This window comes from Arachis ipaensis, chromosome B03 (assembly GCF_000816755.2).
Source record: "Arachis ipaensis cultivar K30076 chromosome B03, Araip1.1, whole genome shotgun sequence".
NCBI classification, from domain to species: Eukaryota; Viridiplantae; Streptophyta; class Magnoliopsida; order Fabales; family Fabaceae; genus Arachis; species Arachis ipaensis.
In genome coordinates this window covers 119932425-119951099 of record NC_029787.2, presented here as the reverse complement: position 1 = coordinate 119951099, position 18675 = coordinate 119932425, and the positions used below count along the sequence as shown (strand labels likewise).

Here is an 18675-nt window from a genome sequence, read left to right as displayed (position 1 = left end):
AAGTAAAAAGTAAAAAGAAGCTCCATCCAATAGTCACTCTTCAAATAATGCAAGAATTATAAAAATACTAGTTCTGATATTTCATGGGATCAGCAAATGACAGTCTTCACATTCCCCACAAAGGAAAAATGAATAGAACACATATATAAACAACTACCAGCAAGGGAAGAGATATAACTATCCTGCAAAATTAGCAGGGTTGTAATTTTTTTGTCTATCCTAATCCTTTGTAAATCCAGGGTCTCTACTCCAACATGCCTTTTAATAACCTCTCCTTCTTAATACTTAATAATATTTCTTCTTTTATAAAAAATTAATTAAAAAAAACGATTTGCTCCAATCACTGAATCATATTCAATTACTAACCTGGGCATGTATTTCATCTTTCTGAATTGGATTCAATGAAACTGGAGCAGGTGGAGATTGAAAGCTGACACCAAGACCCTCCATCATGCACTGATGAAATTTATGCAGATGTTATGGTTAACACAAACGACAAATATTATGGGATCAAATCGGAGGTTGATTTACTAAAATCTTACCAATTCTTTGAGGGCAGAGACAGAACCCATTGACCTCTTAGAAACTTCCAACCTTGGATCTAGAACCCTTGATGGATCTGATGCAGTTGAAAATGAGAAGGATTCTTCTTTAGACAATGGCTGATTACCAATAGAATTAATATTACCCACATAACCGTTGTCATTTGCTTGAAACCCACTCACATCTCCATATGTAGAACCAGTTTCAGCCTTAGCACGAGACAAATATATATCTACAAACACATCCAAAATTATCAAGCCACATTAATTACCAACATATCTTTTCATCCTATGGAGGGGCAGGCAAAGGGTCATATAAGAACACAATCATCAAGAAACGTTAGCAAGCAACATGTGCCATTTAAATAACATTGTTTAATCATTATTGGCCTTTATCATCCACTGCTAGGTACTAGGGTCATACATGACATATTTAAGATGTTGTTTAGTGTCTTATTGGAATTTCAATTTGTAAATTATATTCTTATCATTTAACTCTAATAATATATTTACCCTACCTTGGAATCAAGTCATTTTCCCTAATCATATTACTTAACTGGAAAAAACATATTCCACAAAATTGACGTAGCAAGTTACATTTCAAGAACTAAAATATATCATACCAGCCAACTGTTTAATAGAATGCTCAGCAGCTCTATGCTGGGCTTCCTTTCTAGATCTTCCAAATCCTTCACCAACTTTTCTTCCAGAAAACCATGCCTGCAATTGAACAATATCATCAAGTGACAACACTCTGACCTAAATATATTCATTGTGACGCCCAACCTCAACTAAATAATACAGTGTCCAATATGTAAGACAAAATCAATTTCTACCGGTTAATTAGTCATAGATAGAAATAAATATCAGACAAATTCAGAGATTCAAAGAAAGAAGAAAATTAATCCTAATAATATATTTTAAAAAAATTTGTAAGTAACCATAATTTGTTACAACAAAAACTAAAAATAAAGAAAATTTGAGCAAAGTAGTCAACAAGTGATCAGAAAATTTTGCTTATCAGGATCGAAGATACCTCAATGGAGAACTGCAGTTCTGTGCTGGCAACCAAACATGACTTAAATTCCACCTGATCACATAAAAGAAATAAATGTTAAATAGTACAATAGTATCACGTTGTCTAATTTTTTGACAGATAAATACACTGGCTCACCTTAGTTCCACACTTCAGTGCTATTTCCTGCAATACACCAACTGGAGTATCCGCGGACAATGGAGAATGACTTTCAGATTCAAGATCCTTGTGGCTGGAAGATGACCTACTCAAGGAGTTATCATCACCTTCATAACAACCACAACAAAATGTCATATGAATAGGAAAGATTTTTGAGTTTATATAATTTTTCTTTAATGTTTTACAACCCATGAAGATGTGGATAAAGAAAAACAACAGGAATTATCTCAAGAAACAACTCAAAAAAAATGGATATAGTTGCGAATTATACATAAATAAATCTGTGACAGCACAAGTTAACTGAAAAACCAAACTTAATTAAAAATGCTAAAGCAACCTGAACTTTTTTTTTTAAAGCAAGCATCTTAATTGACAATACCAACAAAAACAAAATTCCACTCAAATTAGGTTATAAAAGCCAAAAAACTGCAGCCAAAAACCACCAATACATATATATATAAAAAAAACGGGAACAAATGTGAAAAAGCTGGAGAAACAACCAAACACAGTACCAGGTGATATAGCTTACCAGAGAAAGAATGATAACTAGAGGGAGCTTGGCTTAATCTTGTGCGATCATCTCTATGATAAATCTGCAACAAAATGTTCACCATGTCAGAGTACCACTAATAAGTCTGACCCTACTTCATAACCTCAGACTATAAGCTATACACTTAAACATAATCATTACCTCCTTTGGCAATCTTTGGTGGCTCTCATGGAGAACCCTATCGGGGGAAACAGAATTATCAACCTTAGGGAAAAAGGGCGGATGAGGCGGCCGATGCTTCTCAATACGCAATGGTTCGGTATCTACAGGGAATTCTCTAGGTACTACCCTGTTTAGCTGCTGGGGACCAATCTCCTCTTCTACAGGAAACCATCCCCCACGTGGTGGCACACGTGCTGGGGCAGAAACTTGCACGGGCTGTCTAACGGGAAAAGAAGGCTCACTAGGTGTGTGTTCCCTTGTATCTTGTCCATGTTGTAATATGAGAAGCCTACGCCTTGTGTCTGGGTCTAATTCTGATTCAGGTACTTCACCTTCTTCTCTAGCAGGAGAACCATGCAAACTTGGTTCTGAAGGGGCAGTTTGAACCATTGGCTTTACTAGTGTTGCTTGTTGAGGGTACTGTACACTGGGAAATTGCATCATAGATGCTTGTGCTGCTGGGAGCGGACCTGAACCAGAAGATGCCATTGTGTACTGAAGAGAAGAAGCAAGCCTGGGATCGAGATTAGCAGTTATTGAGGGAATGGCTGACACAGCAGATATTGCATCCTAACAACAAGAAAGAAACATAAGACACTTTTCAGGTGCAATGCTTCATATATAACTAGTCTCATAAGATCATTCAGAACTCTGGTTGATACCTTTAATCTTCTTTCTACCTCAGCATCTGCCATCCCATCAAATGAAAGTGGATCTCTGTTTCCATTAAGAGCAGATGCATCATCCTGATTAACAAGATTACATGAATATGTCATATAAGCAAAAATTATTGATACAAGTTCTGGTTAAAATTAAATCTGAACAGTATAAACCGAGAATATTAGAGGTAGTAGCACAAGTATACTTATATATAAAGCTAAACTAACCTCTGCAACAAGATAATTGCTCACATCAGGAGCAGAAGGTATATCTTTTATATCATCTTCGTAGGCAATTTGAGGAACCTTCTGTAAAAGACCGTCATCAAAGTCCCTGTCACAATATTTCAGTCAGGTACTTGAATCCTGCTTACCCCTGTCATTTATTTCAGGTGTGAAAATAACTGAACAAAACAATTTTAAAAGGTTCAACTCTTACTTAAAGAAGCCACCCCTAACATTGCAAGCTACATTCCTTGCAACACACAAGACAGGTACAGCGTTATTTGCCTACATGAAAAGTAGATTAATTTAGTTCATAAAACCAAAAACAGATGAAAATTAATATATGCAACCAAGTTTCCAATGATATGAGAAAGCAAATTTACTTCAGCTTGAGGAGCATAGTATGGAGCAAAGGCAGGGACAACATGCACCCGTGGTTGATCTTTCTCATCCCAAACTTTCAAGCGATCATCAATGACCAATGCCATCTTCGGATGGCAAAAACCATCTTGGAAGACGTTGAATAATGACTTTTTCAAACCTATTATCATATTACCAAAACAAAAACATCTCAAATAAATGATACAGCAGCAGGAGCAGTACACACAGTATAGTATAATAACGAAGCATAATAACGAAGCATAAATAAGCACATCTCCACATCAAATGTAGATGGGAGAACTTAAAAGATAAGCTGTCTGTCTAAATCCTTAAGATTTACTTTCCTAGGTGCTTCATTTAATTTTATACAAGTTACAAGTAAAAAAACAAAACTAACAGAACAGAAAATCATGCTTGCTGCTTACCAGCTTTAACACACACAATACGATCTAATAGTTCTTTAGAATTTATCAGATTCAGATCTGGATCAAGAAGTCTCCACATTTCTAGAGCATAATCCCTTTCAGCCATTGTGCAAACATAAACCTCAAAACGCTTGCGCCCTCTTGCAGTCAGGTAACCACGAAGATCTTCCCACGCAGGTCTCAGCCTCACAAGGACACTTGTATCACGAATCTTTTCAAACACAAGTTTTGTTAGACTAATGATTTGGTCAAATATAATGCTATATGTCAGTAACATAGATAAGTTCACATAATCTCTATTCTTCTTTACATCATCAGATCAAGCATTGCTGCAAAGAACAGTTCAAAACACTTCAATGTAAAAACCACATTGCTTTGTCATCCAAACAATAGTATAATGCAGAAGTCAGACTCACAGCAATAAGGAAGGTGTCAAGTTTTTACTTGACTCAACAAAGAAATAAGCATGTAACTAGAAAATCATTTGAAAACAGGTAGCACACAATCCGGAAATGTTAAAGCAGGTATAACTAACTTATTTCATAATAGAACACTATATACCTGCGGATTTATTCGTGTAAGAATAATGTTCTTTTCTGGTAACCGTATCAGAGGTCGAACTATAGGTAGATGACTGTCAGATAATGCTGGAACAATCTCAGGTTGAACTTTTATTACTTTCCCATTATCAACAACTTGATCATTTTCAACGTATTGCTTTAATATATTCTTGTCATCTAGGTAGCGCTTGACCTCAGCCTGCATGCCTGAAATTCGTTGCAGATCTACCTCAGAGTTTATTTTCCTTTGGAGTGCCTCAATTCTATCCTCAAATGAACGCATTGTATTTGCTACTATAAGTGTTTCATCCAGATCAAACACTATACCCAAACATCTAAGGTTTAACATCACAAGGCATGAATCATAGAGTCCAGAGGCAACAATGAATCCCCAAAAACATGGCCTATCGTTATGCCGCGAATACATTGCAACCAAATGTATTTCTTCTCCTCCTCCTAGTGGCATCACAGCAGTCTGCAGAGACCAAAAAGAAAAGTAAAAAAGAAAAGATTATCATGTGTAAAATTCAAGTAATCTAAAATAAAATATACAAGGTAAATGTCACACATAAATATTTTATTCAATCATATCATTTGCATGATGACACAAGCTCGTCAAATTCAACAATCAGTTCAAGTTAGAGAAACATTTAGTGCATTTTTTACTGAAACCAAATCTCTCAATATATCGAGTTTAATATTCAGTCAACCAGAGAATCTAAACTACACTATCATCTCATACTTCTCCACATAACAACCAAGCCCTTGCAAACATCAGTACAAGATCAACAAGAAACACAGTCCTCATCAAATAGGCTCATTGAACATCATGAAACCCGGTTCAGTTTAAAAAGGAACATTGAATACAGGTTGTCTTGTGTTAACTGACTAATTAGCCAATCCCCTTCAGCATCTGGGTTCAAAACAGCAGATTTAGTAAGTTCAGGCAAATTATTACAAAACCCTTGAAAGATTAATAACACAACTGGGTTTATTATCCAAAGATTCCAGTGGCAGTCCTGTCAGATTCTGTCCAGAGTCAAATTGTTCTGTAACATGGTGGGATTTTAGTGTTGCTGCTTTTAACTTTTTACCAAGTGTTCATGTTTAGTTAATATATACCTTATTCTCCTTTATACACAAGGAGTGCAAGTGTGAGAGCGCGTCCTGTTGTTGTGTCTGCAAGTTCTTTGACTCCATTTTGAAGCAAACACCGCAAGATGTGACGGTGTGAAGCACTGCAAGTGGTGGGCACCTCTCACTGGGTTGCGAGAAGTGAGTTATTCTGATTTCTCTCACATCGATGTTCTTGTGCTTCAAGTAGTTGTTGTTGTTCTCTTCTGGGTATAAATCAACCTCACCCAACACCACATCCCCCTTGTACACCACCGATTTATACATTTCTGTTTTTTCTTTTTTCGTTCCCTTCAAATCTCAAGCAAGATTCTTTGGAATTTCATCAAGATTCCGTGTAAGTAAAAGGGGGCAAAAAAGTGTTTTCTCGTCAAGAATGCTTTAAGATTCATCTGAATTTTTGCATTATCAGCAACTGAGATATGTATGACAAAAAATAAATCATAATTAAGGCCACTTTTTTTGTTCCACAGGGTAAAGTCTTAGATCCGTGATCGAAGGTGGTGGTGATGATGGCGACGGTGACTGGGAGAAAAAGAAAAAAAAAATCAATGTTTTTTTTCAAGAACCCTAACAGCAGTCGATGATCGCGAATCTCTCCCCGATCGTGAACGGTTTTTGTTTCGCGTGTTCAGATTTGTTGGTGGCGCTAGCTAGGGTTTGATGATTTTGGGGGATATTTGAAGATTTTGTTGTTGTTGATGATGATGATGAAAATTGAGGAAGCGGAGTCGTCAGAAAGAGAAACCCTAGATCCAGAAAACGAAAGGTCAAAAAATAGTACTACTACTTCCAATTGCGTAAGCCGCTGCCAAATAAATNNAAGTTGGTGTTATTTTTTATATTAAAATATATATTATATAAATTGTTAGTTTATTAATTATTAATTACATTTTAACAATATCTTGTACTGCCCTCTATTCCACTAAAGAAAAAATATCAATATCTCAAGTCAACGCATCTTTAGGTAATGTTGGTTATTGTGTAACTCTTTACGTAATACATTTAAGAAAATTATTTGGTACAGATTTAAATCTGTACAGATTTAAAAATATGATTACGTGGCAAAATATAAACCACACATTCTTAAGCTACACTTTTCACTTAAAACTGTAACTCTTCACAAAGAAAAGCGTCACCTAATGGAAAAAAGTAAATTAGAAGATTTAAGAGAAGAAATAATTAAGTTATCAAAATTAATAGATCAAAAATTAATGATTTTAACTAATGTTAACTGTAACGACACCGAATTCTTAAAATCAATACAAAATGACTTTTCTCAAAATCTTTATTTTACTATAAATTTTATTGAAGGACTTCAAAAACCTGAAAAAACTTATTTTTCACACGGAATTTCTAAAAAATGCTATCATGGAAATGATTCTCCACATCTTTATCATACTTTTAACCCACAATTAAATTATATAGTAGATATGCTTGAAGAAATATTAGTATCCATAAAATTTCAAAGAAATAAGGAAAAAGAGAATCCCAAAGAAGAAAAATGTCAAAATATAATTAACATAACAGATTTAAAAGTAAAACCACCATTGAAATTATGAATATTGAAAAAAAATTAGAAGAAGTCACAATGCTTTTTAAACAATTAAAAATGGCTCAAGAAAATAATATTATGGAACATGGTTTTCAAATAGAAGAAGAATTAGTAAATTCTGAAAATATAGACAATGAAGAACACATTCTAGATTATTCAAGTGACGAAGAACCAGCAATTCCAATACAAGTGAAAAATGAAGCTGGAACATCAAAGGATAATCAATCTCAATTTAAATGGAAACAGGTTTTGATAATTATGCCTTTAAAAAGGGGTTTATAAATAAATATTCAAAATATACAAAAATACCATTAAAATACGTTCCTAAAATCCAGGAAATGGAAGGAGAAAGAATGCTAGATTTAGATTGTAAAAAGAACGAAAAAGAAATTTTCGAAAATTGGTTGAATTCCTTTTTATTAGAAGCATTTACTAATCCAAAATTTAGTGAATTGTCTGGAAGAGATATTTGAAACTACATAGGGTTTCATACTAAAGGAACTATAAGAGATTATATGACATCAATAGAAAACCAAATAATAGAAGAGCATAGTGACGTAAGCGCTTAGGTCATAGAGCACCAACAATGTAGCTGGTGCAAAAGAACAAACAATGACGTAAGCAATGACGTCATAAGAAGGGTAAGGATAGGAATTGTCCATCAAACCCAACTATTATAAATAGGCTGCTTAGGCAATTGTAGAAGCATCAGAAAATAGAAAGCAGGAGGCAAAGAGTACTCACATGCTAGGAGAGCAAGGAGGAAGCTGCCGAGGCGATTCTATGGTCTGAGGAAGAATTCCTTTAGGAAAAATAGTTCTAAAACTCCCCTCTGGAGTTAGTATTTACAATCTCCCCTCTAGAGATAAAAACACCTTATGTAAAATGTACTAAATAAAGGAAGTTTTTCTCCAGAAAGGTACATCTTCATCCTAGTCTTTCAATTATGAATTATTTAGAAAGTTTAGAATTAACAGAAGAATATGATTATTATAAATTAACTGCTTTATTAGATAATGAAAAACAGGCTGTTCTAAAAACAGAATTAAATCTCAAATCAAATGAAAATTTTAATAAACAGAACCTTTTAAAAGAAGTTTTTAATAGAAAAAATATAATATACTATGAAAAAATTCAACTTGAAGCCCCTATAAAGATAAAATCCGCCAATGAAAAACTTGAAATAGCTTTGATAAATGATGAAGAATTAAGTAAACAGATTGAGAAAATTAAGGATCAACAAAAAAGATCTAAAGTTGGATGGATTCATATTAGTACTATACAAGTCTTAGTCAAATCTACATATATGAAAGGAATTAATTCACCAATAAGCTTAGCAATCTGTGACAAAAGAATTACTGATGACCCAATAGATCAAATAATTGGAATTGTTCATGGAAACTTGGCAAACGTAAATGTTAAATTCAATGCCCATCTTGGATATGCTATATCTTTATCAACTGAAAATCTTGGAAGATCTATAAGTTTGGCTTATAAATTTCACAGAAAGAATCTAATGGAACAAGATGATGAACCATTTTCAATTACATATGCAATAAATTATGCTTTAACAAATAGCCATCATAGTATAATATTTAAAAACAGAGAAAGAATTTATGTCGATGAATTATTTCAGAAAATTGTAAAAACAGAAATACCAAAATATAAAGCTATTGAAAACCCACTTCTATTATTAAAAGAACCATCAGGAAAATTATTTTCATCGAATTTTCAAATAAGAGAATCTAAAATTAATAGCCCTTTAAGTTTATCTAAGTTAAAGATTAAAGAAGAAAATTCAGAAATAAAAGAATTAACAAAAAAGGTCGAAAAATTAAATGAAACCCTAAACACTAAATTATGACAATAAATAAAGAAGAAATATACAAAAATGGAGAATGAAGTTGAAAAATTAAGAAGGTATTTAGAAACAACAGAAAGTGTAGAAATAAAAGAAGTTTTTGAGGATTTGAGAAATTATATTAAAGAAAAAGACAAACAGATAAAAGATTTTATATACAATAATCCATGCAAAAAAGAATATTATAAACTAAAACAAGATTGAAAATGAAATCACAATATACATCAAGGACTAGTAAAAAATTTGGTATCAGAGCCAAGTTAACGATTAAGGGTAACACTTTCTCTTTAAGCAACACTTTTAGCGATACGCTTTTAAATCAAAATCTGTAAATCTGTACAAGAAGGCATCTTTACAGTAGATAGACCCATACATTTATATCTATGTAAGATGTATAACAATATAATATATAATATACCATATGATATGTCGATATGATATGCGATACAAGGTAAAATATAATGGCTAATTTTTTTTTTTTTTGATAAATCATTGTTTTTAAATTGTTTTTATTTTAATATTATTCGATTTGTTGTAAAATAAAAGATATATAAATAGAAGACTCTAGTATTAAAATAATTAGCTCAATAATAATTTGTATATATACAATAATATTATATTTTGTAAAGTATATATATATACAAAGATAGAAAGGAGTATAAAAAGTAAAGAGAGAGAGAATTGCATAAATATATATATAAAGATAGAAAGGAGTATCAAAAGTAAAGAAAGAGATAATAGCATTTGCTTTTATTATTGCTATGTGTATAAAGGGAGAGAGAGAGAATATATTAGTTTTATTATTGCTGTGTGTTTCCTGAGGCTTTAGCATCCTATTTATAGATACAAAGGTCCAAGCATTCAACATTTCATTTATTTTCATTTTGGCTTGGAAGCTTCAAACCGCCCATATATTGAATGGGATGAGTTGTAATTTAAATGGCATAATTTTTAGTAAAAAAAATGACATAATCTTTTCATTCTCACTTAAAGATCTTGGGTTCGATTCTCACTTTTAATTTTAAAAAAAGAAAAAGAGTAAAGCTCTACAACTAAGCAAGATATTTAATCAAATTCAACCAAACTGTTTTCACATCACAGCGTACACTTGACTTCTTCTTCTCCTCCTTTTTCCACATCTTTCTCATTTGTTATTGTCGTCGTCACTAGGGCTGGAAATGAGTCAAGGCACCTCATGAGCCAGCTCGAGTCGTTAATAGCTTGATAAGCTAAATTCGTGAGATAGTGAGCCAATCTTGAGTTTGGAATTGAGCTCATTAATTAAATGAGTCGAACTTGAATTTGGATAAACTCAACTCATTAGCTCGTGAGCTGACTTGATTATATATATAATTATATATTACTATTTCATATGTATATATATAACATTAAAAGTATATATTAAATGCATATAGGATATATATAATTATATTAATTATCTTAATTACTTAAAATTTTATATTTATTTTTTATATATAATTTTGGAATAGGACATAAATATTTATAATTTATTGATAGATAAATAATATATAAAATTGATCTTTTTAAATATTTTTGAAAATATATAAGTTATAATTTATTGATATAGAATTATCGATTATGTTCCTATTATTCGAGTCAGCTCGTGAGCTTTCGATGAGTCGAGGTTAAGCTTAAGAAATAGGCACGATTGTTAATGAGTCAAGTCGTGAGTCAAGTTCAATTTTTGTGAGCCGAGCTTGAGCTTGGTATAGCTCGGCTCAACTCGGTTCACTTCCAGCCCTAGTCGTCACCACCGCCACCATCTCCATCTCCTCCTCCTTATTTTCTCATTTGAATTTCTTCTCCTCCTCCTCGTTTTTTCATTTGAATTTCTTTTCCTCCTTCCTTTCCTCATCCTCCTCCTCCATCATCATCGTTATCGTTATCGTTATACGTATAGCAGATTTGTTTTTGAAAATAATTTATGATGCAAGATTTGATCAGTTGAACCAAGATAAATTGGATCGTTGTTTTGAATCGAATCAACTCGACGAGGTTTGATTCGTTTCTATTGATTAATGTAATTCATGAGTAGTTGATGCTCGTGTAATAGTTTTATATACGAGTTGAATAATTTCCTTTTTTTTTGTGAAAGTCAGTATTGATGATTAAAGATTTGGATTTGAATGGAATTTAGGACATTTGAATTGTTTTTTCGATTAATCTATTTTTGTTACATTTAATAATAGTTTTGGTATTGTCTAAAACATAATTTGATGCAAGGTAGAATTAATTTTGGTGTTGTGCATTTTGTTGTGACTATTTTGATATATGATTTTGTGATTGATGTTGTTCGTTCTTATATTATACATTTGGTACTAAATGTAAATTAATTATTGTGTTTTTTATTTTTATGTGATTTCTATTTAGCAATGAGATGATGAAATTCTTTTAATTACGAATATGAACAATTTTAGTGTTGTTGTTAGTTTATAATGGTGTCATGCTTATAGCTTTCTTGTATTTTTATTGTTTTTATGTGATGTTAATGAGCAATTTGTGCTAAAGGTTATGATGACTTTCAACACATCGAAAAATTTGAAAATTTATATAAATATTATTCTAAGCGTGCAGATTTTTCTACTAAAATAAGGAACGCAAATATAAAGAAAAATCAAATTAAGAAAAAGTAACGAATATACCCTAAATGATAACAGAACTACTATAACTCTCTTATATGATCTATTACATCAAATACAAGTTAATAAGACCGAGTGCACCTCATTTAAATTAGAACGACACTAAAATTACTTAATGATGAAGACATAGAAACTCAATTCAGAATAAGCACAAAAACAAGGCTCAATCAACCACAAAAACACATTCAAATCAATTTTGGATAAGAAAAAGTCAAGAATATGACTTAAATGACATTAGAAACCACTACTGTAACGACCCAACTCCCAACATGTCATGATCATACTAGAAGCTGAACGTTACCAACTTGTTTTCCCAACTTAAGTAATATTTAATAAATATAAGCCTGTTCGTTGTTAAAACCTCGCGAATTTTTGAGTAATTTAAAAAAAAAACAATAGTAGTATAGAGTCGCATACACATAATATAACAAGGAAACATGAGTACACACATTCAGAAAATAATATAAGGGAATACATAGAACATCACACCATAATATACATCGTGATACAGAAGTAGTTCAGTCATACAAATACAGGACTAAGATATAGCATCTCTCAGTTAGTAACTCATATAATATATACATATATGTACATAAGATGTCTCGGGCCTGGCCTATCCAAAAGTCCTTAAACTGACACCCAGGCTAGCCTAACTCTATGACATGTCTATTCTCTCTGAGCATGCTAGCAAAAGTGAGGGAGACACTCTAAGGTACTGGAGTTAGACTAGACGTCTCAAAAGTCTCCTCGTCTCTGATCCAAAAGCCCCTTACAAAAAATCATTGGGCAGGTGATGATGTCTACTCGCTGGTGCCTCATCTGGATTATCACTGCCAGAAGAGATATTTATGATCTCGGAGTCCTCCTCAGGTTGCATCTGAGAAAGAGGAAAGTCAGAGGGCATATTAGGATCAAAGAAAGGTGTAGTAATAGGACGCTAAAAAGGTCTACCATGTACTGCATAATTACCTACAAGAGGTGCCGCACAATAGATGTAATGCTCGTCGCACACTGGGTCGTCGTGGATATATGGATGATTAATCTCATAGAGTAGGACTCCCGTGTCCATCTGAAGAGGTGTAAGGGGTAAGAACTGGGGAGTTCTTAGTAAGGTCGGGGTTTATAGTTAAGTTCATTTATAATGTCCGTTTGCAAGTTTCTAAATCCTTTGAAAATCGATGGTTTAACCATAAAAAATTTAAAACCTTTTTAAAAAAAATCAGTTAATTAACCAGAAATCCAATCTCCTTTTCTAGATAAAAGAATCTTAAATGTTTCCTAATGGTATGAATGACCAACTTATCCCAAGCATAGGTTCAATTAAATTTATGCTGTAAGAGTTTGATTTTTCATACTTTACTAGATCATAAACATAAAAGAAGTTACCAATGCGGTATAAATGATCATCATATTCTAAACATAGGTTCATTAAGTCTATGTTAAACCAGTCAGATACTTTATACAGAACTAGACCTCAAACATACCAGCCATGGTCTCAGGCCCAAACAACTCAATCAACATCCAATCACCACAATCCAATATATCAGTTACAAACACAAGTAATGAGGTTCAAACACAATCAAGAGCAGTTACGTCAAGTATAGCAATTAGCAATTAAACATAATCATTCACATAGGCAAACCAAGTACAATATGTACAAACAAGTATGATGTATGTCTGGTCCTACTGCAGGTAATGAGCTCATTTGTCAGTTTGAACCCGCACCCGACGCAATCCGACCCTCCAAGTCAGATAAGGCCTTCCCAGAACTTAATCCCAGATTAAGTACCGCATACCCTCTACCAAGTACTCTCGACTTGCAGGGCTGGTATTTATTAAAATCTCAATATACCGCAGGTATGTGAGTCAGGCCTCTACCAAGCATTCAGCTTGCAGGGCTGGTACTCTCTTTATCACAGCATGTCTAGGAAGCAACAACACAATACGGGTTTTCCCGCACAATATTCACAACATCATCCGAAGGCTCATATTTCACATATAACCAATACTTTCCATCACTTAGCAATCATCTTCATCATCTTTCCACAATCATAAATCAAGCATCACAATATCACAATGAGCTCATTTCACAAATCTATCATCTTTCCACAATCGTAAATCAAGAATCACAATTTCACAATGATCTCATTTCACAATTTTTTGCTTACTCTGTAAGGTCAAGCACACTGCTACATAGCTTTTAACTCCATTTCTTTCTAACATGTTTACGAGTTTTTATGTAACACCCTGTTACCCTAAGCCTTACCTCTAGCCGTAAAGCAAAGAATAACAAAGTGCCACGACAGTTCTAAAGCTTATAATATATAGGTTTAATTACTCTGTTGGTCTCTATAGTTTCGCAAAATTTTCAGTTAGGTCCCTAAACTTTTTTTCTTTTTAATTGGGTCCCTGCACCAAATTTTTTTTCAATTAGGTCCCTCCTAGTAGTAATTGACTTCATTATATAGGGACCATCTAAAAAAAATTGGTGCATGGACTCAAATAAAAGGAAAAAAAGTGTAGGGACTCAATTGAAAAAACAAATTTGGTGCAGGGACTCAATTAAAAGGAAAAAAAAAGTGTAGGGACCTAATTAAAAATTTCGCAAAACTATAGGGACCAATAGAGTAATTAAACCTAATATATAATATATGTCCAAAAATAGATATAATTAGAAGCCCGATGAAGAAATAAAGCTCAAAGTCGCGTAAAGCGAAAATACAAAACGCGAAGCGTTCACACACGATAACTAAACGCGTAAGCGCGAGCAGGACAAGACATAATACATATAAACCTTGTAGATAACTCTAGGATGCACAAGGTAATAATCAAATTAACAAGATATATATATATATATATATATAGTATGAAATACCAAAAAGAGAACTATTCACAGCCTGCGGAGTTTAGGCCGGCGAGTCAAACTGAAATACAAGGAGTTTTTGAAGTTTAAAACAGCTTATACAATTTATCTCTCAAATCAAGCATCTAAGGCCATAAAGTCTAAAATATAAAGGTGAGAGAAAGTGCTAGGGCAAAATAATAAAAAATACCGAAAAAATAACAAAAGATCCTCCGCTCTGTCACCATCCCGCAACTCACCGAGGTGGGTTACGACCTGCATCTGAAAAATAACAACAAAATATGGAATGAGAACCGGAGGTTCTCAGTATGGTAACAGTGCCCAATAATGTAAGATGTAAAGTTCTGGGACGCCGAAGGCAATCCTAGAACTTCACACTAAACAGATATTCAAGCTTAATGAAATAAATAACTTAAACTGTAAATAATAAACAAAGGTATCTAAACTTAGAAAATTTCTAACTAAAACTAGTCACCGCTGTCCCACAGCCTTCACCAACCTACCCTGAGCGATCCCATCGCCACCGCCTACCTAACCTCCTCAGCACCAGACAATCACAGATAATGCAAGCAAGTAAAATACAGGTAGTAATCATATATAACAAGTAATTCAAGAAGCAAGTAGGCATATTACACGATTAGGCAAACTCAAGTAATTAAAGCAAACAAGCACATAAGAGATGCATATGATGAATGTCTGTCTTATTGGCTCGTGATAGCACTTGTCGGTCCGTAAAATGCCAACCCGACATATCCTTCTGGATGTAGCCTTCTTGCCACGCCTTAGAGATATAGGCTCTGCACACTCATGTAGCAGAGAAATCTGCCACGCCCAAAGATATAGGCTCCGCACACTCATGCAGCAGGGAGTCTGCTACGCCAGAGATATAGGCTCTGCACACTCATGCAGCAAGGAAGGAAACAACAACAACTGTCTCATCATAACTCATTCCAAAGATATAGTGTTGGGCACAATCTTGCAGCAGAAAGACTGCCACGCTGGAGATATAGGCTCCGCACACTCATGCAGTAGAAAAACTGCCACGCCGGAGATATAGGCTCCGCACACTCCTATATAATCCAAAAAGTTCATCATTTCTTTTCAGTTCTCGACTCATCATAACCATCACTGGTCCAATTTCTCAATTTATTATCAACTATCATCACCTCTTAAGTTCTCTGAATTATCACCAATATAATACTCCGCCCGCTCAACCACAACTTCAGAAACCTAAGTCTCCATCTTCTAAACTCATATAGAAATTCATCTATTTAAGTATCTAACTCATCTTTAATATTATTAAGGCCTAATTACTAGTTAGCAATCTTAAACCATAGATAAAGAAGTTTGGAAAGCTAGAGAACCCTTGAAAAGTGAAGAAAAATAATTTTCAGCAAAACAGGGTATATGCGTACGCATACATACAATTTAGCCCATTTCGCGTACGCATGCACAATGTATGCGTACGCATAGGTGCCAAACAGAATGGCATGCTCGCGTATGGGTGGTTCGCGTACGCATACCCCTCCAGACTTGCAGAATTTTGTAAAGTTGCAGAAATCAGTTTTAAACACCAAACTTTAAACATCCATAACTTTCTCTACAAAAATCCATTTTCCTCAAACTTTATATCGTTTTAAAGCCCTTGAAATCATCTTTAATTTAAAATAAGTTTCAATCAATTTCGAAAACCGATACTCAAATTATGATCCGTCAAAGTTCACCAAAAATAAAATTTTACACAAAAATATCAAAGTTCTCAAATTTCCAAATTCCATAACAAAAACAAACCAAAACATACCCAAACATTGTAAAATACTACTACACACTACACCTTAACATTACATTGCACTTCCATCACTTCCACACCTAATTCACTCAACCTTTCCACCATAAATCAACACAAAACCATAATCCTCAATCAAGATCTCAATTTTCAATAATTTACACAATTTCTACATCAATAATCCAACATAATCAACTTTAACACAATCTCAATACTCATAAGTGTAACACTCTAATTAGCCTAAACCTTACCTCGCGTCGTAAAGCAAATGTTAATCAAAGGTTACAACAATTCTAAAGCTTATACATATTTATATATAGAAGAAGTAATATATTCTAGAAAATAGGATTTGAAAAGCGCAAAACGTACACACAAAACTACAAACTTAACGCACAAGATATAGATGTAATATAGTAAAATATCATAGTATAATAATGTAAAGATCTAGCCACGGCTCACGGAGTTTAAGCCAGCTAGCTATATACAGACAATACAGAAGTCTGAAAGTTAAAATAGCTTATACAAGTTTTTCTCTCAAAGTAAGCCTCTAGGCAAAAATAAATTCAAAAGTGAGAGATATAAAAAAAATAAGCAAAAAGACTCCAAAATATATCCAGGATCCTCCGCTCTGTCACCATTGAAGCAACTCACCGAGGTGTGTTGCGACCTGCATTTGAAAAATAACAACAGAATATGGTATGAGAACCAGAGGTTCGCAGTATGGTAACAGTGCCCAGTGATGTAAGATATAAGACTTCGGAACGCCAGAGGCAACCCTAGAACTTTATATCCATCACAAGATTCATCTTAAAGCATAACTAAAACAGTAAAGCATAACTTAAAACCTTAACATATTTAAAAGGGGTAATTTATCTTAGTGGATTTTCTAACTAACAACTCTCCGCTGTCCCACAGCCTTCACCAACCTATCCTCCATGCGATCCCATCGCCACCGCCTTCCAAACCTTCTCAATCCCAGTAGAAAGCACAATTAATTACAATGCAAGTAAAACACAAGTATAGGCATATATATCAAGAAATTCAAATAGGCAATTAGGCATGTTATACAATTAGGCAAACAATTTCAAGTCGACAAAGCATACAAACGGATAAAAGATGCATATGATGAATGCCTGTCCTACTGGCTGTGATATCACATCGTCGGTTCAAATGCCAACCCGACACATCTCCATGGAGATGTCGCCCTTCGGAATCATAATGGGAACCCCCAAGATATGGTGCTCGAAATACCGTCCAGGATTTTGTGCCTGCACACTCTAGTGATCCGAAGGGATGAGAGTGGGATACTCTTGCCACGGACCTCACATCTCAATGCAAGCGGGATGAACCACTGCCCTTATGCTGCCGCAGGTACCTCGACAGGCGGGATCCAACCGCCGTCCTTACCGGGCGCATAGCGTCTCAACAATCTCAACTTAAAAATGTTACATCTGTGGTTTTGAAAAAAATTTATTATTTCATTATATCAATAATTCATCATTTCAAACTTCGAGTCCTTGATTCATCTCAATCACTGTCAACTCACAATTTCCTTTTCGAACTCATTAGTTCATCAGTTCTCAATTCATATATCTTTCTCCCTTCTCACTCCACCAAATCCATCCTCAGTACACTAGAAACCTAAGCCTCCATTCTCTAACTTTTTAAGGTATAACTAAATTAAATCTTCTAGGACCTTTTCCCATATTTTGATACCCGAAAAAAGCCAAGTAGTCTTAAATAGGAGTCACAGAAGTTCACAAGCTTGTTGGAAAGGTTAAACAGTTAAAAATAGGAGTGTGCATGGGCCGGGTGAAACCGGGTTTGATGTGACCCAGACTCGGCCCGAAATATATATCGAGCCTATTTATTAGACCTGAACCCGGTTCTAAACCCGATGAAACCTATACACTTTTGGGCCACGATTATACCGGATAAAAATCGGGTGAAAACCGGGCCGTTAACATTACATTACCTTGATACTTTCTTATAAGCTAGCATGTGAAAATATCCAAATTTTCAAGACTCCAACCATTATTTGACATGGTAAAATTCACTTAGAAAAATATAACAAGAACCAACTCTTCTCTAAAATTAAAGCATAACCAAAATCAATA

The 18675-nt window shown here is 34.0% G+C and overlaps 1 protein-coding gene and 1 long non-coding RNA gene across 4 annotated transcripts in view; one reads left to right on the top strand and one right to left on the bottom strand.

The window, feature by feature from the left end:
* Positions 1 to 6308, bottom strand: part of LOC107631000 (RNA polymerase II C-terminal domain phosphatase-like 1) — an 8409-nt gene extending 2101 nt beyond the window's left edge. Inside the window, exons 1-15 of one of the 3 annotated variants that reach the window (XR_002359777.1) lie at positions 5822 to 6308; positions 4701 to 5174; positions 4140 to 4350; positions 3717 to 3874; positions 3548 to 3618; positions 3337 to 3442; positions 3112 to 3195; positions 2429 to 3019; positions 2267 to 2330; positions 1717 to 1844; positions 1579 to 1632; positions 1166 to 1262; positions 693 to 775; positions 543 to 619; positions 385 to 456 (exon numbers count right to left, since the gene is read on the bottom strand). Coding sequence is in view for 1 of the 3 variants with exons in the window: in XM_016334305.2 (XP_016189791.1) it covers positions 367 to 456; positions 543 to 775; positions 1166 to 1262; positions 1579 to 1632; positions 1717 to 1844; positions 2267 to 2330; positions 2429 to 3019; positions 3112 to 3195; positions 3337 to 3442; positions 3548 to 3618; positions 3717 to 3874; positions 4140 to 4350; positions 4701 to 5174; positions 5822 to 6100 (2640 nt within the window). In the remaining 2 variants the exon portion in view is untranslated. Of the gene's footprint in view, positions 1 to 366; positions 457 to 542; positions 776 to 1165; positions 1263 to 1578; positions 1633 to 1716; positions 1845 to 2266; positions 2331 to 2428; positions 3020 to 3111; positions 3196 to 3336; positions 3443 to 3547; positions 3619 to 3716; positions 3875 to 4139; positions 4351 to 4700; positions 5175 to 5821 lie in introns of those variants that run through there. The other 2 variants (XR_002359778.1, XM_016334305.2) reach the window with 2 other exon arrangements.
* Positions 5864 to 6659, top strand: LOC107631001. The gene is made up of 2 exons (XR_001618461.2): positions 5864 to 6170; positions 6307 to 6659. It is a non-coding gene; the product is annotated as an uncharacterized LOC107631001 (long non-coding RNA).